The 26,358-nt window shown below is 43.4% G+C and overlaps 1 protein-coding gene across 1 annotated transcript in view; it reads right to left on the bottom strand.

The window, feature by feature from the left end:
- Positions 1-26,358, bottom strand: part of LOC126259729 (ubiquitin-related modifier 1) — a 60,678-nt gene that overhangs the window by 14,107 nt on the left and 20,213 nt on the right. Inside the window, exon 2 of the mRNA XM_049956710.1 lies at positions 11,818-11,888. Within this exon, the coding sequence (XP_049812667.1) occupies positions 11,818-11,888 (71 nt within the window). The remainder of the gene's footprint in view (positions 1-11,817; positions 11,889-26,358) is intronic.

Below are 26,358 nucleotides of genomic sequence, written 5' to 3'. Positions count from 1 at the left end.
TGGCAACACAGTGTGCAGACACATCCTGGGGGTGTTTATTTTTTGTGAAGTGCATTAACACTATATGGAATACAAACATGAGTTACTAATAATACCAACACATGGGCAGATTCTACTTAAATCTCTGCAAACTGTTAAACACTGCTAGAGTGAAAACTGATTCTCAGTCATTCTATATGGCCTTCTCCCAGGAAAGGTGGCTTCCAACACTGTCAGCACTGCTAACTTTTCAGTTTACAGACAGACTATAGCTCCTCAGCAATTCCCATCCAGTTCTCTTACATGAGTGGACAAGATAACTTAATCGATCTCTATTTATATAGTGGAATTATTAAGTGAGTACTTATCTGCAATTGTTAATTGAGCTTTTGTGTAAAATATGTTCCCATAACCAATGCCTGAGAAGTGTTTAGTTTGGAAGTTTATACTGTTGTGACCTATGTAGTGTTGGTGGAAAAGGGATTGGAATCATAAATGTCGCAACTTCTTGCTGTCTATATTGACAGTGTGTTGTAAGGCTGTGTAGCCATCTTGTAGGCAGTTGGTGGTGAATTTATGTGTACCACAAAGTTACTGCACTTCTCTCGCCATTGTGTTAGTGATAGACTATATAAATCTCTTGCATAAAGGAATTGCTGGCACATCACCAGTACATAATGCAAAATAGGTGGGAATGTGCCTGATGGAATGGGACTAATAATGTATAAGTGTATGTGCTGTAAAGCATTGCCTGACTTTTGTTGAAATGTCTTACGTTCCCTAACAACTTAATGACCTATTGCTGTTGCAGGGGGAGCCTCTGCGTCTCATCAGAATTTCAAAGAGCTGAGGTTTGGCAGATGCATTTGATACCCCTCACATTATGAAAAGTATTCCAGCCACTGCTAACGGAGACAATGAAACCTGGGATAGGCTCTTCAGTGGCGTACACAACAGCTCCTGCTGTTGAGATTTCTACATAACTGTTCACTTAACAACTGCAAATAAGTATTCACTTAATAAACTGAAAATAACTCAACTATATAAACATGAGGTCAGTGAGTTGTGTGCGTGAGTGTGAGTGTGTGTGTGTGTGTGTGTGTGTGTGTGTGTGTGTGTGTGTGTGTGTTTTTTTTTTTTTTTTTAAGTGAGTGAACTATTGTTGAGAAAGGCCTTAATGGCCAAAAGCTTTATTTGTGACTGTCTTTTTGTTGTGCCTATCTGCGACTTAGCATCTCCGCTATATAGTGAGTAGCAACTTTCCTTTTCATAATATTGTTACATTCCATCCTGGATTTTCGATTGTTTGAGCTCAGTGAAGTTATTTCGTCTAGTCACATAAGAACATTGAACAGGAAATGCTGGCTGTAAACTTTCCAGCAAGCAGCACTCATAGTGGGAGATGTTACCTTTCTTGGAAGAATGCTATAAGCACTGTACAAGATGACCTAGAATTGCTCTCCCCTATAGGAGTGTAGAACAGTGTGCATAGATTTACGTAAATTCTGTACATATGCTGTTTCTTGTGTTAGTATTACTAGTAACTCATATCTGTATTCCATGTAGTGTTAACACATTTTGTGCAAAATGACACCCAGATGCTGGGTTAGAGTCCCAGTCCAGCAAATAGTTCTAATCTTCCAGGAAGTTTCAAATCATTACACACTTTTCTTTTTTGGTAGGCTCCCAGCTTACATGTCACCAGAGATTTAAAAGGCAAAGGGGCGGTATAATTTTGTGAAATACCTTGTAGTTGTTCCTCATAACTTTTTGCGATATAGAGAGAGGGGAAACACCTGCTCGCTCTTCAGTTTGCAGACCTATGAAGGAGAAAAATGCCTGACCACAATTCAGGAACCTTCCTTTCCTAATGTATCTTCCTTGCATTCCCCCCCCCCCCCCCCCCCCCTCCACCCACAGTATCTTCCTTAATACAGTTTTACTGCAATTACTGATGGTACATATATTTAATATTTGTTCTTGACTCATTTCATATAACAATAAACATTATTATACACTATTACATCATCTTTTTTAATAAGCTGCAATTTTTTTCATACCTCGCAATGCAGAAACTATTAGTCATAGAGAAAAAAAATGAATACAGTACTTTTTGTAGGAAATGTAATGTAGTTTAATTTTATACTGGGAATTTCAAGTAATTCACGAAAAACATAAAAAAAGGGACCTTTAAACATCCCCCACCCTCTCCCTCACACCTCGCCAGTGAGATTTTTAGTATGTTGTTCCTGGCACTCCCTCCCGCCAATGTACAAAACATTGCAACTACATGAATTTTTCCCCTAATTTTCCTTTATCGACTACTCTAAAAAGTTCTGGGTTTGAGTCCCAGTCCAGCATATAGTTCTAATCTGCCAGGAAGTTTCAAATAACTGCTCACTTTTCTTTTTTGGTAGGCTTCCGATCTACTTGTCAGCAGTCCTCGTCTGGTACACACTGAATTCCCTACACCAACAAAAAGATTATTAACATTATTCATAAATAGAAAGTAAGGTGTTAAGAGGAAAAAAAAGGTGATACTTCCTTATATGGAACAAAATGGTACATGAATGTTAAAAATAGCCACACAAATAATTATGAATGCGATGACAATTAACATTAACCAACAAATGTGTGCTACAGTTATAGACAGCTCGATGTTCTACCGAAAGAGATTTGCTGAGACTTCACAACTTAAAGAAGCTTTTTATAAATACATCACCTAATAAAGGGCAGGAATGCACAGATGTCCCTAATTGGAAATGACATGTACATTCTGTTGCATAACACAATGGTACACTTGGTGCAGCCAGAAACATTTCAGAGACCTTCCCTAGCAACGAAAGACAAAGAACAGAAGGGGCACATAGCCTGGCATAATTCCAGAAAGAAAGGACCACTGATGGTGCAGCAGTGAACACATAAGCTATTACTACACCCTGAATGAGCTGGGCATCCAAGCCATCAACATAGCAGAATGACATCGAGGCAACGGAGAGCTATCATCACAATACTGACTGCGCAAAGTGTCACAAGAAAGCTTACGTCAGACACAAGAGTAGCTACTCAGTATACTGACATGGCAGAAAGCGTGTCTGACAGGTAAAAGTGTGAAATTCTGAAGCAACCCACAGGGCTGGCCAGATGAGAAAAACAGAACAAATGAAGTCATTGCCACCTCACTGTACCAGAACACATGAGATCCACTTGGTCCTGTCTGGAATGACTTGGATGCTGTGAGCCACAACGCCAAGTGAATCAAGACTGATGTGGAGCGGTGACCATCACCATCCAGCAGGCCTTCTGGATGCAGGGCCTGGGTGCAGATCGTCATCCGTCGTCATGCAGACATGTCACAGCTGCCACCCATCTCTATTCCTGTGGCAGGCTTCGATGCCACTGGATGTTACATGTGTCTCTGCACAAATTAACATACTCCGAGCAGAACTGGCAGATCTCTTGCATGTGTGCAGAGAACAATGGAGTCATGGGTGCCCTTCCTTCTCTAGGAAGCTGTTAGTTGCCCTGAACAACACAGATGCCACCATGTACTAATTTCATGGGGCAATGTCCTTGTGACAACACTGGTGCACACCATCAACTCAGCCACCGCCACTGTGGCTGTGAACCACACCCTGGTCAGTACATACAGGGTGGTCGCTTGCAGCCTGCACTTCTGCACTTGCTGAATGTCCATATCTCAACTGTCAAACAATGGAAAATCCAGGATGACTGTAACAATAATATGAAAAGGAAAGTTGCTACTCACCATACACCGGAGATGCTGAGTCGCAGATAGTCACAACAAAAATACTGTCACACACACACACACACAAATGCAACTCTCATACACATATAACTGCACTCTCTGGCAGCTGGAGCTACACTGCGAGCAGCAGCAGCAGTGCATGATGGAAGTAGCAACTAAAAAATGACTCTGAGCACTATGGGACTTAACTTCTGAGGTCATCAGTCCCCTAGAACTTAGAACTACTTAAACCTAACTAACCTAAGGACATCACACACATCCATGCCTGAGGCAGGATTCGAACCTGCGACCATAACAGTCGTGCGGTTCCAGACTGTAACGCCTAGAACCGCTCGGCCACCCGGCCGGCAAAGTAGCAACTAGTGGGAGTAAGGAACTGGGGGAGGGATAGTAGGGTACGGGTGGGGGACAGTGAAGTGCTGCTGGGGAGCATGCAGGGACAAGTTGAAGAGAGGGTAGGGAAGCTAGGTGCACTCGGGAGGTTAGGTGGTGGGCAGTGGAGAGGAAGGAGAGAGGGGGTTGCGGAAAAGGAGAGAAGTAAAAAGACTGGGTGCGATGGTGGAATGAGGGCTGCCTAGTGCTGGAATGGGAACAGGGAAGGGGCTGGATGGGTAAGGACAATGTTAACAAAGGTTGAGGCCAGGAAGGTTACAGGAACATAGGATATATTGCAGGGAGAGTTCCCACTTGTGCAATTCAGAAAAGCTGCTGTTGGTGGGATGGATCCATATGGCACAGACTGTAAAGCAGCACTGAAATGAAAGATGTCATGTTGGGCAGCATGCTCAGCAACAAGATGGTCCACTTTTATGGCCACAGTTTGACGGTGGCCATTCATGCGGACAGACGGCTTGTTGGTTGTCATGCCCACATACAATGCAGCTTAGTTTGTAGATCACATGACTGGTGTCTCAGGTAGCCCTATAGCCCTACCTTTGATGGGATAGGTGATGTTTGTGACCAGACTGGAGAGAGGGATGTATGGGACAGGTTTACATCTATTACAGGGATATAAGCCATGAGGTAAGGAGTTGAGAGCAGGTGGTGTGTACAGATAGACAAGTATATTGTGTAAGTTTGGTGGACAACAGAAACCCTGTGGAAGGGGTGGCAAGGATAGTGGACAGGATATTACTCATTCCAGGGAATGACGAGAGGTAGTCGACACCCTGGAGGAAAATGTAATTCAGTTGCTCCTGCCCTGGGTCGTACTGAGTTACGAGAGGAATGCTGCTCTGTGGCCAGTCGGTGAAACTTTGGAAGGTGGCGAGAGACTGGAAAGATAAGGCATGGGACATTTGCTTTTGAGAGGATAATTACGGTCTGTGAAGGCTTCAGTCAGACCCTCGGTATTTTTTTAGAAGGACCGTTTTTCACTGCAGATGCAATGAACAGAGGTGGCTAGGCTGTATGAAAGGGACTTCTTGATATGGAACGGGTGACGGCTGTCAAAGTGGAGTTAGTAGGTTTGGTATGTAGCCATATTTGAGGTGGAGGTCAACATCTAGGAAGGCAGCTTCTTGTGTTGACTAGGACCAGGTGTAGCAAATGGCGGATTGTTGAGGTTCTACATCTACATCTACATTTATACTCCGCAAGCCACCCAACAGTGTGTGGCGGAGGGCACTTTACAAGCCACTGTCATTACCTCCCTTTTCTGTTCCAGTCGCGTATTGTTCGCGGGAAGAACGACTGTCTGAAAGCCTCCGTGCGCGCTCGAATCTCTCTAATTTTACATTCGTGATCTCCTCGGGAGGTATAAGTAGGGGCAAGCAATATATTCGATACCTCATCCAGAAACGCACCATCTCGAAACATGGCGAGCAAGCTACACCGCGATGCAGAGCGCCTCTCTTGCAGAGTCTGCCACTTGAGTTTGCTAAACATCTCCGTAACGCTATCACGGTTACCAAATAACCCTGTGACGAAACGCGCCGCTCTTCTTTGGATCTTCTCTACCTCCTCCGTCAAGCCGATCTGGTACGGATCCCACACTGATGAGCCATACTCAAGTATAGGTCGAACGAGTGTTTTGTAAGCCACCTCCTTTGTTGATGGACTACATTTTCTAAGGACTCTCCCAATGAATCTCAATCTGGTACCCGCCTTACCAACAATTAATTTTATATGATCATTCCACTTCAAATCGTTCCGCACGGATACTCCCGGATATTTTACAGAAGTAACTGCTACCAGTGTTTGTTCCGCTATCATATAATCATACAATAAAGGATCCTTCTTTCTATGTATTCGCAATATATTACATTTGTCTATGCTAAGGGTCAGTTGCCACTCCCTGCACCAAATGCCTATCCGCTGCAGATCTTCCTGCATTTCACTACAATTTTCTAATGCTGCAACTTCTCTGTATACTACAGCATCATCCGCGAAAAGCCGCATGGAACTTCCAACACTATCTACTAGGTCATTAATATATATTGTGAAAAGCAATGGTCCATAACACTCCCCTGTGGCCCGCCAGAGGTTACTTTAACATCTGTAGACGTCTCTCCATTGATAACAAGATGCTGTGTTCCGTTTGCTAAAAACTCTTCAATCCAGCCACACAGCTGGTCTGATATTCCGTAGGCTCTTACTTTGTTTATCAGGCGACAGAGCGGAACTGTATCAAATGCCTTCCGGAAGTCAAGGAAAGTAGCATCTACCTGGGAGCCTGTATCTAATATTTTCTGGGTCTCATGAACAAATAACGCGAGTTGGGTCTCACACAATCGCTGTTTCCGGAATCCATGTTGATTCCTACAGAGTAGATACTGTGTTTCCAAAAACGACATGATACTCGAGCAAAAAACATGTTCTAAAATTCTACAACACATCGACGTCAGAGATATAGGTCTATAGTTTTGCGCATCTGCTCAACGACCCTTCTTGAAGAATGGTACTACCTGTGCTCTTTTCCAATCATTTGGAACCTTCCGTTCCTCTAGAGACTTGCGGTACACGGCTGTTAGAAGGGGGGCAAGTGCTTTCGCGTACTCTGTGTAGAATCGAATTGGTATCCCGTCAGGTCCAGTGGACCTTCCTCTGTTGAGTGATTCCACTTGCTTTTCTATTCCTTGGACACTTATTTCAATGACAGCCATTTTTTCATTTGTGCGATGATTTAGAGAAGGAACTGCAGTGTGGTCTTCCTCTGTGAAACAGCTTTGGAAAAAGGTGTTTAGTATTTCAGCTTTACGCGTGTCATCCTCTGTTTCAATGCCATCATCATCCCAGAGTGTTTGGATATGCTGTTTCGAGCCACTTACTGATTTAACGTAAGACAAGAACTTCCTAGGATTTTCTGCCAAGTCGCTACATAGAATTTTACTTTCGAATTCACTGAACGCTTCACGCATAGCCCTCCTTACGCTAACTTTGACATCATTTAGCTTCTGTTTGTCTGAGAGGTTTTGGCTGAGTTTAAACTTGGAGTGAAGCTCTCTTTGCTTTCGCAGTAGTTTCCTAACTTTGTTGTTGAACCACGGTGGGTTTTTTCCTGTCCCTCACAGTTTTACTCGGCACGTACCTGTCTAAAACGCATTTTACGATTGCCTTGAACTTTTTCCATAAACACTCAACATTGTCAGTGTTGGAACAGAAATTTTCGTTTTGATCTGTTAGGTAGTCTGAAATCTGCCTTCTATTACTCTTGCTAAACAGATAAACCTTCCTCCCTTTTTTTATATTCCTATTAACTTCCATATTCAGGGATGCTGCAACGGCCTTATGATCACGGATTCCCTGTTCTGCACTTACAGAGTCGAAAAGCTCGGGTCTGTTTGTTATCAGTAGGTCCAAGATGTTATCTCCACGAGTCGGTTATCTGTTGAATTGCTCAAGGTAATTTTCGGATAGTGCACTCAGTATAATGTCACTCGATGCTCTGTCCCTACCACCTGTCCTAAACATCTGAATGTCCCAGTCTACATCTGGTAAATTGAAATCTCCACCTAAGACTATAACATGCTGAGAAAATTTATGTGAAATGTATTCCAAATTTTCTCTCAGTTGTTCTGCCACTAATGCTGCTGAGTCGGGAGGTCAGTAAAAGGAGCCAATTATTAACCTAGCTTGGTTGTTGAGTGTAACCTCCACCCATAATAATTCACAGGAACTATCCACTTCTACTTCACTACAGGATAAACTACTACTAACAGCAACAAACACGTCACCACCGGTTGCATGCAATCTATCCTTTCTAAACACTGTCTGTGCCTTTGAAAAATTTCGGTAGAATTTATCTCTGGCTTCAGCCAGCTTTCTTTACCTATAATGATTTCAGCTTCAGTGCTTTCTATCAGCGCTTGAAGTTCCGGTACTTTACCATTGCAGCTTTGACAGTTTACAATTACAATACCGATTGCTGCTTGGTCCCCGCATGTCCTGACTTTGCCCCGCACCCTTTGAGGCTGTTGCCCTTTCTGTACTTGCCCGAGGCCATCTAACCTAAAAAACCGCCCAATCCACGCCACACAACCCCTGCTACCCGTGTAGCCGCTTGCTGTGCGTAGTGGACTCCTGACCTATCCAGCGGAACCTGACACCCCACCACCCTATGGCGCAAGTCGAGGAATCTGCAGCCCACACGGTCGCAGAACCGTCTCAGCCTCTGATTCAGACCCTCCACTCGGCTCTGTACCAAAGGTCCGCAGTCAGTCCTGTCGACGATGCTGCAGATGGTGAGCTCTGCTTTCATCCCGCTAGTGAGACTGGCAGTCTTCACCAAATCAGATAGCCGCCGGAAGCCAGAGAGGATTTCCTCCGATCCATAGCGACACACATCATTGGTGCCGACATGAGCGACCACCTGCAGATGGGTGCACCCTGTACCCTTCATGGCATCCGGAAGGACCCTTTCCACATCTGGAATGACTCCCCCCGGTATGCACATGGAGTGCACATTGGTTTTCTTCCCCTCTCTTGCTGCCATATCCCTAAGGGGCCCCATTACGCGCCTGTCGTTGGAGCTCCCAACTCAGTAAGCCCACCCTCTGCGACCGCCCAGATCTTGCAGACTGACGGGCAACCTCTGGAACAGGACAAGCAGCCATGTCAGGCCGAAGATCAGTATCAGCCTGAGACAGAGCCTGAAACCGGTTCGTCAGACAAACTGGAGAGGCCTTCCGTTCAGCCCTCCGGAATGTCTTTCGCCCCCTGCCACACCTCGAGACGACCTCCCACTCTACCACAGGTGAGGGATCAGCCTCAATGTGGGCAGTATCCCGGGCAGCCACAGTCTTAGTCTGATCGGGGGATGTGTGGGACAAGCTGGCCGTCCCCGACAAACCCCCATCCAGACTCCCACAGTGATGCCCATTGGCAACAGCCTCAAGCTGTGTAGCTGTGTGACCGAAGCCAACACTGCCTGAAACTGGGAGCGAAGGGATGCCAACTCAGCCTGCATCCGAACACAGCAGTTGCAGTCTCTATCCATGCTAAAAACTGTTGTGCAAAGAACGTCTGAACTAATCTACAGAGAGCACAAACAAATCGACACAAAATTTAAACGGTTATTAAAATACAAGATTGCCTAGTAAATGCAGTAATGCTGCTACTTGCGCACTGCTGACACACTGCTCGGCAGCGGAAGGAGACTACGCAATTTTACGCTATTCAGGTACTAAAACGCGATGCTACAACTCTCAAATACTATAATACGCCCGCAATTTATGAATTAGACAATGCAAGTACCAAAAACACGCAAAGAAATTAAGAATTAAACTATGTAACAAATAAGTGAGCTACGAGTATATGACTTTCTGCTGGCAGCTGCTTATCCAACGGCGGCAGGGAGCACACCTCCACAGGTTCTGGAGGAATGTGGTGAGGATGTCCACACCCTCAATCCAGATCATTAAGATGACATCAATGAATCTGAACCAGGTGAGGGGTTTAGAATTCTGGGTGTGTAGGAAGGACTCCTCTAGATGACTGATGAATAGGTTGGCATAGGATAGTGACATGCAGGTGCCCACAGCCATACCCTGGGATTGTTTGTAGGTAATGCCTTCATAGAAGTAATTGTGGGTGCGGCTATAGTTGGATATGGCAACTAGGAAGGAGGTTACTGGTTTGGAATCCGTCGGACATTGGGAAAGGTAGTGTTCAATAGAGGTAAGGCCATGGGCATTAGAGGTGTTAGTGTAAACAGAGGTGGCACCAACAGTGACGAGCAGGGTGCAGTGTAGTAAAGGGACACGAACTGCGTAGAGTCGATGGAGGAAATGGCTGGTATCTTTTCTATAGGAGGGTAATAGGTTGAAGGGGTTGGTCTACGAGAGCAGAGATTAGGTTCATTGGAGCAAGTAGAAGGGGGCGGGGGGGAGGGGGGGGGGGCTGGTAGAGAGGTGAGCAGAGAGATGGACTCCAGGGAGAGGTTCTGGGATGGGCCTAAGGACTTGAGGAGTGGCTGGAGATCCTGCTGGGTTTCTGATATGGGGTCACAGTGGCAAGGTTTGTAGGTGGACGTATCTGACAATTGGCAGAGTCCTTCTGCCAGGTAATCTTTGCAGTTCAAAACAACAGTGGTGGAGCCTTTGTCCACAGGTAGTATTAGACGGTCAGAATCAGTTTTTAGATGGCTGTGGTTCTTTCTGAGGATGTAAGGTTAGTTTGCATGTTGAGGGATTTAGGGAATGATGGTGAGGCAAGGTTCGAGGTTAAGAAATTCTGAAAAGTTAATGAGGTGATATGGGGGCAGTGGGGCTGGATCACAGATGGATGGAGGAGTGTACTGAGTCAGGCAGTGTTCAACATTGGTCTTTGGTTGAGTCTGATTGGTAGGGTTGGTGGCAAAAAAGTGTTTCCACTGTAGGGACCAGGAGAAGGAGAGGTCATTAACAAGTCCTGCACGACTGAATTTTCCGAGTGGGGCAAAAGGTGAAGCCTTTTAAAGGACTGATATTTCTGGGGGGGCTATGGCTTTATAGGAAAGGTTCATGACTGTGTTTGAGCTCTGTTTAGCTTCTGCATTTTGTGTGGTGATGGGAGGGAGTTTTGGAGGGTGGGGTAAATGTATTAGCCCTGCAAGACAGGGTTTGTCAGCTATGAGGGGATGTGGAGGAGGTTTTGAGGTTATTGTAGAGGTACTGGACAGTGGTACTACAAAGTGGGAGTACGAAGTGAGCAGGGTGGAGAGTTTTTTGAGGTTGCGTTGAGCATGTTGCTCTAGTTCCTGGAGGGCAAGAGTTTCAATGTGTGTTATGGGTTCCAGGAATTTGAGATTGCATAGCAGGAGAATTTTGCAGATGGAGAGAAGGTACTGCATGGAGGTTTGGGCCTGACTGATATGGTTTTGCAGGACTATGTTAGTGAGGGCTAGCACCTAGCTGCCCAACCCTCTCTCCACTGCATCCCTGCACGGTCACCAGCAGCACTTCACTGTCCCTCAGCCCTACCCTACTATCCCTTCCCCTCCCTGCCCCAGCCTCCTCCTTACCCCCACCCAGTTGCCATTCCCATCACGCACTGCCACTGCTGGCTGCTGGAGCTGCTGTTCGCAGTGTGGCTTCAGCTGCCAGAGAGTGCAGTTATATGTGTGTGTTGCATTTGTGGGTGTGTGTGTCTGTCGTCTATTTTTGATGAGGCCGAAAGCTTATTTGTGACAGTCTTTTTGTTGTGCCTATCTGTGACTCAGCGTCCTGCTACATGGTGAGTAGCCTCTTTCCTTTTCATATTATTATTATATATCTCAACTGTCATATTTTATTGACAATAAGTGTTTTAATGTTGCGAACCTATTTTAATACCACCTTCAGGGATCAGACAGGCATCTACCTCTGAAATGGCATACCCATACTCCTGAATGGCGCTCCATTGAACTCCTGGCATTGACCTGACTTTGGCACCAACGACGATTGCATCCTACCCTCAAGGTGCTACAGTTCTCACAAATTAAGACATTGCAATTATTTTACACTTGTAATTTTCACATATTTATGCTATCACTGTACCACCATGATATCTGCTGTGTAAAATCAACCACTCAGTAAACAGCCTTACTCATACATATCAAATGGCAAAAGTGAAAACTCAATTTGTGAACTCTTTCATGAAATTTCACTTACATGTCTTGTCAGTATGGGGCAACTCCAGTGTATGTTTCTTCACTTTGCCAAACAGCAGCTCTGCTCCTCCACTACAAAAAGAAGTAACAATGAAATTAGATAAGGAACGGTGACAAGCATAATTCTGATGCAAGCACTGCCCATATTACTTAAGAATGTACAGATTAACATAAGCAATGTAAACTGGTATAGCTAACACAGTAACATTTAATTATTTTGATTAATGCACATTAAACAATTTAATAAAACCTAATAAAACCTAAATCAGGATGGTCAGATGGAGATTTAAGGCTTGTAAATGCACTGCAGTTGGGCACAGAGGTTGACAGTTGCTGGAATAAACACATCAGTAGAAAGTCTTTTGAATCTCAAAAATTGAATACAACAGAGTTGGTGTTTAAGAATAAGTATATTGATAATATGATTTTGGGTAACGAGGTTACTGCATGGTAACAAATCACAGCAAATAATGCAAAAAGTTTGGTAAAACGAATTAGATAGTTCCCGTGTGTGTGTGTGGGGGGGGGGGGGGGGGGGGGTGGTTGGGAGGTACCCAATGGCAAGGATACCTGAACCATTAAGACAATTAGAAGTAACGAATGTGGGTGAAACACCAAAAATGTGATAAAATTAGTTTGAAGCAATCTGATGTAAAATTCCACTCACCCTCTCCAAATCTCACCCATGGTGAATTGCACAATCACACTAAAATAAATTATCAACTAAAATACATCTAAAACAAGAGGCAAATGAAAATAAGGACACAGAATATGTGGCTGGGTGATCACTTACAAAAAACATGAATGAGCCAGCCACACTGATAACATTTTAGAAACTTCTCATTAAAATTTGAGGGAACAATTCGGACAGTTCAAAAAATCGTAAAACACATACTATGTTTGACTCATTGTCAGTAAAAATATTGTGAAAATCTGTTGGCAAATGAGCCACTGTGCTCTTGTGACCTGCACGCCACAAGCACCACTCCATCATACGGCTGTGTCATTACAGAAAGATGAGAGAGAAAGATTCCATCCTGTCAATGTTGTTGGAAAGAGGTATGCCACAGCTGCATTGTTGACTTTATCAGATGCAGCTTATTGTCTGTCACTTCCAGGCACTCTTCTTCCCACTGACTGATGACACTGTACCTTAACAGCAAGGCGATAGTGTGGATAGGGACGGCACACTGAACTACCCGAGGATCACAAAATGCATCCTTGGTTACTACGTCTGCCTACAAATGTGCCCAGGCATCCAGCAGAAAGGTGGAGCGCGGGCCTACTGGATATTCAGGACTACTTTATCTGCTGGGTACAAGTGTTGTAGAGAGGTAATGAACACAGGGTGTCAGAATATTCAAGAAATTTACTGTTGCATCACATATCATCTGCTCCCTACCTGCTAAGTCGTGTATAATTCCACATTGAAAACAGTGAAGTCTTGAGCAACTGGATCTTGAGGACACAATCAGGAAAACCAACGGAGTCATCTGTTTACATCCATCTGATAATACAGCTATGAACTTGTGGTGCTCATTAAAAAAATCATAAAATATCGTATGAGATGGAGGAGTGCAACCTCTCCAGCACCATTTTAAATCTAAAATTAATTTGAGCCTCTACTGTAACCAGGGGGACAGTCAGTTAAAAACCTGGATTTGAGTTTGTACTTGCCCCATACCAAATTACTCCAGTATATGTTTCACGCAGATCCCAAACAGCCTAGTTGCTCGTGGACAATTGGAGAAAAGGTGTTACAAAGTCTCATGAGCAACAGTATGGTATGCTCGTGAAATAAGAGCAGTGAGGACCTTACATGCTTGACACAATGAGGAGCTGCGGCCAGATGGTGAGTGGTGGTTCCCCAGGCTCATCAAAGTGACTGTGTATGGGACTGGTCCTGTTATCATCCGTGGCCAGCCTGATCTCCTCAAGGTGATTAGTGTCAATAATCTTCAGGCATGAACAGCTTGTTGATTCATACACTGTGCATCCATGGTCTAGCTGCAGTCTCATAAAAGCCCTAAAAATACTGCAGCATACTCATCCTGTCCTGAGGCTAAGGCACTTTAAGATACCCAGTACCTTCTGTGTTCTTCCCCTTTGTCATTTAGTTATGGTAACCACAACAGTTTGGAATCAAAAATGTGGCCCAGAAACTTCGCCATGTCTTTAAAGTGTAGAATGGTATGCCTTGTATGCAAGTCAAGTACATTAAAAATACAATGAGAACGATAAAAATAAAACACACACACACACACATTTATTTATCTGCAGAAACTGTAATACTGGTCTTTGCAACTCACTCCTCCAGCCTCTTCACTGTAAGTTGTAAGTAATGGAGTCACTGTTGTAGTTTTGGAGGAGGGACAGAACTGCAGAATTGGCCACAAGACTCCTCACCATAGATGTCATACTGTTAATGGCAATGGCAAAGAGGGTGACACTTAAAATACGCCAATATAATACTGCTGGATAGCCACCTCCATCAGGGTCAGGTAGTCAACAGTTGACTGCTGTCTCCTGAACCGATGCTGAATTCGCTCCAAGGACTTTCCTACACAGTGTGTTAAAGTGACACCCAGGAAACTACTGGGACGCATTTTCTGCTTTCCTGGTTTGAGGAGAGGTATCAAAAGTGCCTCACCTCACCAACTGAGAACTTGTCCACCGTCAAATTAAAACACACTATGAGTATTTCCAGTGTGGCTGATTGCTAGTTTTGCAGCCTGCTGCATCGGATTTGGTTGTAACTGCGCACAGTATCACAAGCCACAGACAGTGCTCAATACAACTCCCACATGGAGAAAGAGCAATTATAGGACAAAGAATTGGTGAATTTGAAGTTCCACGTTGCACAGTAGCAGCAAAATGCTGGATCGTGCCCGGCAGTGTCAGTATTCATTGCAAAACGCAGTGCCACTGTCTGGACGATGTCTTATGGTGTTATTTGGAGACATCCCTGGTTCAGCACCGCTGCAATACATACACAAATTCATTTACCAGAAATCCTTCTGATGGCCTCCATACTTCCGCAAAACAAGTGGTGTGACTGATAGAGCACAGGAACTCTTGCCATGAGCTTCTCTTGCTCTTATTGATTGTGTGTCAGGCCCCGGTTCTAGCTATTTGTAAAGCTCTAAGGTTTTCTACAGTTGTGCGGAACTTAAACCGTCACAGAGCTTAACACCTGACCCCAACTGCAGAGTGCCATTCCTCAATTCACTAAGGTACAGGCTGCCTTCTAAGATTACATAAGGACTTTGGGATGGGTAAGTCGGCAGCATGGTGGATCACTCAGGTGATGTAGTTCATTCAGCTGCCTCAGTGTTCAAACACAGTCAGTTGGCTAAACAGAGTCTAGTTATGTCTGCTGATCATCCATCTATGTGGTTTACTTTTCAGTACTGCTCCATCTGGTAGGTGGATCCAGAGTAAGAAGTCATCACTGGAATGAAGATCAACAGTAACCTCCACTGAGCAGAATCTGCAACTGCTGAGGAGCAGAAAGAGAGATCTAAGGCTGGGGATAGCCCAGTAGCACAGTCAAAATGAGTTGGATTGCCCGTTTCAAGATATCATAAGGCTCTCTAATGCTTGACCCCTGGGGCAAGAAGACTGGAAGCCTCATAACACATTATGGGCATTTAAGTCTCACAAAAGGACAAAAAGTACTGGGAGTTAGTAAGATCTGTGAGAGCGTAAGAATCTATTGCTTCTTGTGGAGGCAAATACAGTGACCACATGGCGATCCTCTGACCAATATGACCTTCAACTGCAAATGTTTGCAGCTCAATGACCAAGGATAGTGCAGAAGAGTGGTATGTATCGTGAAGAAACACAGCTATCCTCCCTCAGCTTGCCCCTGTCATGTCACCCTTGTGGTGGAGGGTACAGCATTGTGCCCAATGGATGGCAGTAAGCTTAAAATGGGTTTCTTGTAAACATGAGAACAGGGGAAACTCCTGCACTAGTAGTTGCAGTTCCTTCACATGTGTCCTGAACCCACTGATGTTCTGCTGCAGTATGGGAGCCATTTTATCAGTGAGGTTTTTCTTTCATCCTGTCTCTAAGCCAGGGTCTGGAAAGAAAGCTGGTAGTCTGTGTGCTGACTCATCACACTGTCCAGTGAACTATATGCTCCTACAGGTGCACACAGAGAATGCTGGTTAGCTTGCTAGTCAATGTGCAGCAGCCCCATTATGAGTAAAACATCATGCGCACTTCAAGCGATTTTACAAAAACCACTTATTACAAAAAAATTTACTATAACGGAAGGTTTAGCTTCGTATGTCAGCTTCATGGTGATGTGCCCATCATCCCTCTAATGGTCTTGGTGCATTATTACACCAGACATCAGGCCACAGCTCTTGGCTGATATATATCTACAAATCAGCAAGTTAAATGTTTATCCTTTTCTCTGTTTTCCTCGCAACCTATTTAGTAAATTATGTGTGTATTTTTTTAAAGAGGATTAGGATTAATCTCACAGTTTTGTAAGTGTAAATTCATTCAGTCTGTAGTGCAGGAGTTGTTCATTTGTTTTGAGCTCTGCAGTCTTCCTCACGCAATTTTACAGAAACCATTTATTACAAAAATGAAAAATTGACTATTACGAAAGGTAATAGACAATACATTTGGTAAGCTAGTCAGTCAGGCTCCAGCTCTCAGCTGATATACATCTACAGAGCAGCAAGTTAAGTGTTTATCTTTTTCTGTGTTTTTGTCATAGTACTTCTCTGTATAAGAGTTCAACCTCGCTTTTTGCAAGGGTGAATTCATTTAGCCTGTAGCTCAATAGCTGTTCACTGAGGAGCCAGCTTCATAGCTTATTAACATGTCAGCATCCATTGGTGACACATCTGGAGCATAGGAAGTTGTCTCCTTTTATAGTTTACTTCTTCAGTTAGTCTTGCGAGGATGGTTAGGACGTGTGCATGCTGTGCGTGGATGCAGGAGGAGCTGGTCGCAGTTCGCAGACAGCTGAATGCGCTTTTGGCTACAGTCCGTCACCTTCAGGCTACTGCCTCAGGGTGTAGCAGTGGTGGAGAATCTGGCGCGTCATGTGGGACACCTCAGGTGCCGCTTGTTTTGCGCAAGGGCTCTGCTTCCGAGGCACCTCACAGTGTCGCCCATCGTGGTTTATCTGCCCTCACCGCAGGGTGAGTGGAGTGTGCTAACGTGTTTGCATCTCTCAATATGGATGGCCAATGTGGCCAATGTGAATGGACAGGTGGCCACTCCCTCAGCAAAGTCCAAGCAGGCACACGGGAAGGGGTTTACTAGTTATCGAGAGCTCTAACATTATGCGCATTATGGAGCTCCTTATGCAGAGAATGTTGAGGGCTGAAAAGGAAGCAATGTGCACTCAGCATGTCTGCCGGAGGGAGGGAGGGGGGGTGGGGGGCTTATCCAAGATGTGAAGTGGCCTCGCCTGTGGCTATTGAGTGTGCAGGGTGCAGTCTGCATTTTGTGGCTCACACTGGCAGCAATGACTCCTGTCACATGGGTTTGCACAAACGGCTGGTGGAGGTGATGAAGACTGCTGGCCTCATGAGTTGGGTGCAAGCAGAGCTCACGATTTGCAGCACTGTTCCCAGAGTTGATTGGGGCTCTTTGGTTTGAGGCCGAGTGGAAGGTCTCCATCAAAGGCTTTGTTGATTCTGTGACAGTCTTGGCTGCAGATTTCTAACCTGTGTAATGTGGGGATTTGTAGAACCCCCCTGAATAGGTCAGGGATGTAATACACAAAGGAAGTAACTATACAAGTAGCAGAGTACTTGTGAAGTGCCAATGAAGGTTTTTTCGGCTAGGCAGTATTTTGAGATGCTCTGATGAACACTCGTCAAGCAATATGCAGCAAGGGAAGTCAGATTGCGTTCAGAGTACAGACACTTCAAGTCCCCAAATTTTATCAGTAAACTGTTAAAGTATTTGTAATAAAGTTCACGAAGTTACTGTCCTCCAGGAAAGTTCTCGTACTCACGTTATATGTAGGATCAAGAGTTGGCTGAAACCCAAAGCAGAAAGCTCTGAGATATTTAGCAAGTCATGGAACATATATTGGAAAGGCAGATTAGAGGCCACAGGACAGGGAGTGTTCGTTGCAGTTCACAAAAATATTGTCTCTACTGAGGTCAAAGTTGAGTGTGACAGTGAAGTATAATAGGTGTCGGTAAAACAAGAAAATTGTTGGATATTTTTACCAGTCATCCGCTTCTGCTGTCACAGTTCCATAATCATTCAAAGAAAGTCTACTGTCAGTAATGCATAAATACCCAGATCACGTAATACTAGTTGCAGGTGACCTTAACCTACCAAGTATAGACTGGGATGTCTAAGGATTCACTGTGCGAAGTACAGACAAATAGTCATGCAAAATACTTTTGAATATGTTTTCTGAAAAATGTCTTGAGCAACAAGCTCGGCAGCCCAAAGACCTTTTAGCTACAAATAGGCCAGATCTTATCAGAAAGGTTAATATGCAAACAGGAATTAGCGATCATGATGTCATTATAGCAATTATGGCTATAAAAGGTAATAAATCAGTCAAGGAGTCTAGGAGAGCATTTCTACTAGGAGAGCAGATAAGTAGTTGTTAGCATCTCACTTAGACACTGAATTGACATCACTTAGTCCCAGTAAGATGGATATAGTGGAATTATGGGCAAAGTTTAAGCGGACTGTAAATATTGGGCTGGAGAGTTATGTGCCTAGTAAGTGGACAAAGAATGGGAAAGATCCGCCATGGTTTAATAATGAAATCGGAAAAAGCTGAGGAAGCAGAGGCTGTTGCAGTCTCAGTTCAAAAGAAAATGCACAAATGACGGCAAGCAAAGGTTACTAGAGACTCGTGCATCTGTGAAAAGATCTTGGCATAAAGCATGCACCAACCACCACCATCACACACCTTAGCAAAAGATCTGACAGAGAACCCAAGAAAATTCTGGTCCTATGTAAAATCACTAAGCAGGTCTAAGGCTTCCATTTGTTCCTGATTTAACAGTCTGGTGCAGCAGCTGATTTGGCGCTTCAGGCAGACTCCCAAATGGACAACGTAGCAATAAGCATCCCTAGCGTAGAGATGCAACTGACAGATTTGAAATCCCAAATCAGTTTTACAAAGAGTAGTCTATGGCATTAGCTCCTTACCTAGCCTGCATTTACCATGAATCTCTCGCCCAAAACAAAGTCCCAAGTGACTGGAAAGAAGTGCAGGTAACTCCAGTAAATAAAAAGGTTAGAAGAACAGATCCACAAAATTACAGACTAATATCCCTAACATTGGTTGGCTGTAGAATCCTGAAAAATTTCTCAGTTTGAATATAATAACATTTCTTGTGACTGAGAAGCTTTACGTCGACGAATCAGCATACATTTAGAAAGCATAGCTCATGCAAAACTCAGCTTGCCCTTTTCTCATATGATATACTGCAAACTATGGGTGAAGGGCAACAGGCAGATCTCATACTTCTAGACTTCCAGAAGGCATTTGACACAGTCCCCCACTGCAAGCTATTAATAAAGGTACAGGTATACGAAATAAATTCACAGATATGTAAGTGGCTCGAAGACTTCTTAAGTAATAGAATCCATTATATTGTCCTTGACAGCAAGTGTTCATCAGAGACAAGGGTATCGTCAGAAGTGCCCCAGGGAAGTGTGATAGGACCACTGTTCTTCTCTATATACATAAATAAACTGGTGGACAGCAATCTATGATTGTTTGCTGACAATGCTATCATGTACAGTGTAATACCACAACCCTCTCTGGGATCCTGTATCCTCTTCCAGTCTCATCCCTACCGTCCAGAACACAGTCATATCAGTTATTTACACCAATTTAAACTGCTGCTTTGATTTTGTCTTTTCTGGTTATCTGGATTCGAAAACATGAAAGATTTTTTTTTAAGCTATTCTTTTGACATTGTTTACCTTGGGCCTCACCAGTATGCAGAATGAAGGAAACATGCTGGATTAAAAGCTGATGTGCCATCACAATTTGTACATTATACAAACTTCAGTCACATGGTAGGAATAGTTTTGCTACTGTAATTATGGAGTAATTAACGGTTAAAGTTCCGATACTTGTAGTCATCAAAAGACAGCTAATTTTATATTTTCAAGTTACAAAATTGTTTGTATCCCTAATAGAAATATGACATGATGATTTTTTCAATCAGAACTAAATGTGCTCATGTTCTAATTGGTGTTAGTTAATAAAACTGTAATTACGACTATATAGAAATATAAAATTTTACTCGTACAAAATTTAATTAATTGAATCTAGGCCTTTCATTCAATAAAACTAACCCCTCTGTTATCCTGAAAATGATAGAGTGATTATCCTTTCAGCAAGTAAAATGATACATGCAAATTAATAAAATGTATTGTTGCAATGATAAAACATATAATTTATAGTCTTAATAGAAACAGACTCTTTCCTGTCTTTGTACAAAATTATTCACTTTTATTTGATGTACATTTCTGTGTAATTTGGGAAGATGTATGTAAAAATTTTAATTGTATAAATCTAAAAATTAAATATGTAACAATGACAGTAATTGTTTACCAGCCAGGGAAGGCAAGAGCGCTAATGCGCTGCTTCCTGGACTCGGGTAGACGCGCCGACCCCAGATTGAATCTCCTCGGCGGATTAATGACGAGGGCCGGTATGCCGGCCAGCCTGGATGTGGTTTTTATGCGATTTTCCACATCCCGCTAGGTGAATACTGGGCTGGTCCCCGTGTTCCGCCTCAGTTACACGACTCACAGACATCTGTACATGTTCGCACTCTTTCATGGCTTACACTTGACGCAGACAGTTGAGGTACGCTACTTACGTCCCAGAAGGTTCGAGGTGGGGGTAGGAAGGGTATCTGGCCACCCTCTGCAACTAACACTGCCAAATCCATAATAACAAGGCTGACCCCACGCTGACATGGGACAAGGCCCAAAGAAAGAAAAAAAAAGAAATGACAGTAATTGTTTAAAACTACCACAAATAGAGGTGATTTGTACGCAGCCAGAATTTCAGTCTGAGGTCAGTCTTATGTCAGTCATGAGACAGTGTTAACTCAATTTTACGTATGTAGTTCACCGCCAAACATCTAGCGTGCAAAATAAAACTCTTTGCGAACAAGAAATACTGGAAGCTTTTTTAACCATTGCATGATACCTGGGTGGCGATGCAGCAACATCAAGATAAACCTATGGCAGCATTAAGAAGCAGCATCCCGGATTACACAACATACTTATTATTTATTTGGTGGAGGATATCCATAACATGATTTTTAAGCAACGACACACATCCCGAACTTCACAACTCAAAAACATTATGTTACAACAGTAAGGTGTCAAAGTTGAATGACTGTAGGAAGAGACATGATGACTTAGACAAAATTTCTAGTTGGTGTGATGAATGGTAGCTAGCTCTAAATGTGAAAAAATCTAAGTTAATGAGGATGAGTAGGAAGAAAAACCTGTAACATTCGGATACAGTACAACTAGTGTCCTGCTTGACACAATCAAGTCATTTAAGTATCTGGGTGTAATGTTGCAAAGTGATATGAAATGGAACAAGCATGTGAGGACTATGGTAGAGAAGGCAAATGGTCAACTTTGGTTTGTTGGGAGAACTTCAGAAAAAACTGGTACACCTGTAAAGGAGAACGCATATAGGATGCTGGTGCGATCCAGTCTTGAGTGCAGCTCAAGTGTTTGGGATCCGTACCAGGTCAGATTGAAGGAAAACATAAGCAATTCTGAGGTGGGCTGCTAAATTTGTTACTGGTAGGTTCGAACAATATGTAAGAGTTATGTTTCAGAAACTCAAATGGGAATCCCTGGAGGGATGACAATGTTCTTTTCAAGAAATGCTATTGAGAAAATTTGGAGAACCAGCATTTGAAGCTGACTGTTGAATGATTCTATGACCGCCAACATACAATGCGCGTAAGGACCACAAAGGTAAGATACAAGAAATTATTGCTTATACAGAGACATATGGACAGTCGCTTTTCCCTCACTCTATTTGCAAATGGAAGAGGAAAGGAAATGACTAGTAGTGGTACACACGTACTACACACACCACACACTGTAGAGTTAAATGTAAATGAAGATGTGGATGCAGATGTATGTTTCTTTCTATGAAATTTAGCTATGATACTGAATTTTTCTTTACATTTGGGAGGAGGTCTCCAAACTCGAGAAAATGAACATTCACTTCTGATCAAATGTGCATGAGAATGAAATATTCGTAACATGCCCCATACCTCCTAACCCATTTGAAATACTGAAGCAAGGTTTTGGCAAATCATAGCAGGAAAAGTGGAGAGTATTTTGCCGTGTGCTTGACACACGGAACTTCTACATCAATATAGCCATAGCTGTAGCTTTTATTTAATTTTTACAATCCAATACAGTAATTTTTATAAAATCATTGATAGGTAGTGAAAAGAGAATGTGCTAGTATGAAAATAAACATGAAATTTCTACTTTTGTGTTACTGCAAACAAGCACAATGTTTTATGTAATCTATTGACCTCTCTGGCTACCTACTGCTTGTTTAATAAGATGCTGTTTCAAGATCCTACTGCAATAGCTACTGCAAGGTGAGTTTGTGCTAATTATACAGTGTTTTGGCAAAAGAAAAAAAACTGAATCTGTCAACATGAGAAATGTAGTCATTACTCATAACTGATGATGCTTCTTCAAATGAGAAAAGAATCCTATAGGCCATCATATTTTTAATTGGGAACAATTGGAATGGAAACTTAATAAATTTTCTTCTGGGTCTTCACCTGAGAAATATGAAAATTATTCGCAGCAAATAGTGTACCACATTTTTTTCCTACTCCAGTTCAGAGAGAATTATCTTTTGATTGTTTAAAGATAGCTTATACACATTTACACCTATTATCACCTGATCACCACACTGACACATAGACAAAAGGCCCCGAGATTCGAGTGCCCAACATAATCGCAAGCTAACCATCCTCTTGAGCAGTTTACAAAGTAAGTTGGTCAGGCTAATCAGTCGACAGGTGTCGAGAGACACTGGGTTCTTGCTGGGCTTAAATACGGGGCTAACTAAGCCGTCTCGCCTTGCAATGGTGACACCCGTGAGCCAAATGCAGATGAAGATTCTGAGTAGATGTTGCCTATGGGTAACATCCAAGTGTTACACCATTGGGTTGTGGATGGAATCTGGGCCTGGGGCTGAGTCAAGTGAAGAGGTAAGAGGGTGCAAGAATTACCATTCAGGGAATGGTTTGTTGTAGCCATAAGCTTGGTGGGTGTTGAAACAGAGAGGGGATTCTTCAACTCATCATTTCTGCCAGAGAAAGGTAGCAGAATAGGAAGAGGACGCCTATGCTGTCGTGAAGTGTGCCGTGAGGTATTCTGCAAGGACTGATGGATCAGTATACAGAGAACACTGCAGGATAAGACCTTGGACAGTTGATTGTCATTGGTGGTCCAGAAGGCTGCGGAGCTTGGACCAAACCTGGGATGAAGAGCCATACATCCCCAGTGCTCCCAGCATTCCGTTTTACTCTGCTTAATAACGTAGCGAGCCATAGCACAGTGACACTTAAAAGTGACAAGGTTAGCCTGTGAAAGGCGTATAAATTGTTGAGTGACCGCCACAAGGGGTGTTATGCACTGAAGTCCCTGAGGAGGAGATACGAGGGTCGGAGTTGCTGTATTAAGGTAGGTAGTTCAATATAAGGAAGTGGCCTATCTGAAGGCAGGTAGGAATTGCAAGTGGTGATTTCTGGGGTCGTATGCACTCGTATCACTATTGCTTTCAGGTTGGTACAAAGGGAGATCCAGTCACTAATGACATCACTGCGAACCAAAATGCAGACCCCTTCAGATGCTATCTCGGGGCGAGCACAGTTCTGACAGAATGCTCAATAACCATGAAATACTGGAGAGTGGTCATAATGGAAGTGTGTTTCTTAAAGAAAAAGGCAGAACACAGAATAAGAGAAACAAGCTGTATTTGTGGTAGATGATGACAACATCTATTGCAATTCCACTCGATTATAGTGTCGCAAGAGTCCAGGTTAATAAAGAAGTCGAGGGGAGGTTATGTTATCGGGTCAGTGGTCATCACCAATGAGGATGGGGTGACATCCATAAAAACTAGGTCTGATTCAGAGTGAGAAGGAAGGAGCAAAGCCACCCAACATGTCAGCAAAGTCTCGACCTTGGACTTGTACTCCTGCTTCTTCTTCCCCTTGGAGGGAGGGAAGAGGTGTTATCAGTAAGGGAATATGTGGCAGTGATGTCCAGATTGGACAGTGTGTGAGCAGCTTTGGGGCCCTCATCTGACCCGAGGTTGCATGCTTCCTATATTGAGAACACCGGGCAGAGGTATTTGGAGATGGGGGCTCCATCCCTATCTGGAGCCAGGGAAGGCAATTTCTTCTCTGGCCGAGAAGGAGAAGGAGAAGGAGAAGGAGGAGGAGCGGTTCCTTGAGGAGAGGGACAAGAGCTGCTGGAGGGCAGGGGGAACAGCAGGGGTGGGAGAGAGGAGGGGGCATGGGACCAGAGTAAGGAAGAGGAAGGAGGAGGAAAGGATGTAACAGAGCCAAAAGTAGAAGACATCAACACTGGGTGAAGTCAGTTATAGTTTTGACGAGCCTCAGTATAAGCCAATCTATGGACTTATACTCTTGGATCTCATTTTCTTTGTTGTAAGATGGACAATCAGGCAAGCGTGGGGAGTGTCAGTCATGACTATTTATACACACATAGTGAAACAATGGGGCTTCCCTCATGGAGTGGATGTCCAGTCACCACACAGAGCGTCCGCTGTACAGCAGGGAGATATGTTCCCAAAAGAAAAGCACCTCATGGGTGGCGGTACGTATGGCTTCATGCCACATTGGTAACACAGAACCTGGAGCTTCTGTGGAATGGTATCTCCCTCGAAAGCCAGAATAAAAGTGCCGGTATTAGTGTGGTTGTCTTTACAACATTGCTGCACACATCGAATAAAATGAATGCCTCATAGCTGCAGATTAGCCCGGAATTCCTCATCAGTTCAAAGGATGAGGTCCCTATGAAAAATCGCTCGCTGGACCATATTCAGAGACTGGTGAGGGTTAATAGACACTGGGACTAGATGATAAAAAGCATGTAGAAAAAGATATGATCAACCAGGAGCCCAACCTCAGCTTACAGAGAGACTCCATTTCGTCAAACTTGTCCTCCACAAAAACAACGGCTTTGTGGCGATGAATGTGTCCCCGTCCATCCTACTGCAAACCAGGTAGCGGGGCTGCAATAGCTTGGGGCTCCAAGTGTACACGCACAAATTCAAGAAAGAATCACGAGCCCCTGGAGAGTATCCACAGATGAAACAGGTATTTAATTTGTAATGTATAATAGAATAACACAGCTTTTTTTGCTGCAGAGTATAACCGACTCAATAAAACTCTTTCATAACTTTGAGGCTGTGAACACACTGACAACTAGAAGAACCTTGCCAACTATGCATCAAAGTCAATATCACTGATGAATTAAAGGATACTTTTAGTAAGATGATTCACTCCCTCACTTTGTACTGGGATAAGGATGGAGTGATGTGATTCTGTCAGAGACAGCAAAGGACCTGGAAGAGCAGTCGAAAGGAGTGGACAGTGTCTTGAAAAAAGGATATATGATGAACAGCTACAAAAGCAAAACACATGTAATGGAATGTAACTGAATTACATCAGGTGATGCTGAGACACTTAAAGTGGTAGATGAGTTTTGCTATTTGGGCAGCAAAATAGCAGATGATGGTCTAAGCAGAGAGGATATAAAATGCTGACTGGCAATGGCAAGAAAAGCATTTCTGAAGAAGAGAAATTTGTTAACATTGAACTTGAAGCTTTTGAAATGTGGTACTATAGAAGATTACCGAAGGTTAAGTGTATAGATCACATAGTTAATGAGGAGGTACTGAACAGAATTGGGGAGAAAAGAAATTTGTGGCACAACCTGACAAGCAGGAGGGATCGGTTGATAGGACACATCTTGAAACATCAAGGGATCACAAACTTAGTATCAGAGTGTAGGGGCTAAAAAATGTAGGATGGAGACCAAAAGATGAATACAGTAAGCAGTTCAGAAAGATGCAAGTTGCAATAGTTATTCGGAGATGAGGAAGCTTACACAGGATAAAGTAGCATGGGGAGCTGCATTGAACCAGTATTCATACTGAAGACCACAACAACAACAATAACAACAACAATCTTCTCCATATATTTATGTGCTGGATTTCAATGCATTCTAATTTTGTTTTCTTATTTAAAGCCTGTATGACAAATACCAGGTATGAGAGCCATATGTGATGGTAGGATCGATACACAAATTGAAAACCTTCTTTTTTAGACATACTACTAAGTTAGCCTGCTTGAAATATATAAAGCTCCAATACTTTCTCTTTTTGTTAGTAGCCTGAGTATCAATTTCCAATTGCTGGCTGTTGCTGAATTATAGGACTTATCCCTATAGATCATTTGGACTATCTGCGAAGAGCACT

The sequence above is a fragment of the Schistocerca nitens genome, chromosome 5 (genome assembly GCF_023898315.1).
Source record: "Schistocerca nitens isolate TAMUIC-IGC-003100 chromosome 5, iqSchNite1.1, whole genome shotgun sequence".
In the NCBI taxonomy this organism is placed as follows: domain Eukaryota; kingdom Metazoa; phylum Arthropoda; class Insecta; order Orthoptera; family Acrididae; genus Schistocerca; species Schistocerca nitens.
The sequence above is the reverse complement of the archived record's forward strand: the minus strand, read 5'-3'. Positions and strand labels throughout refer to the sequence as shown.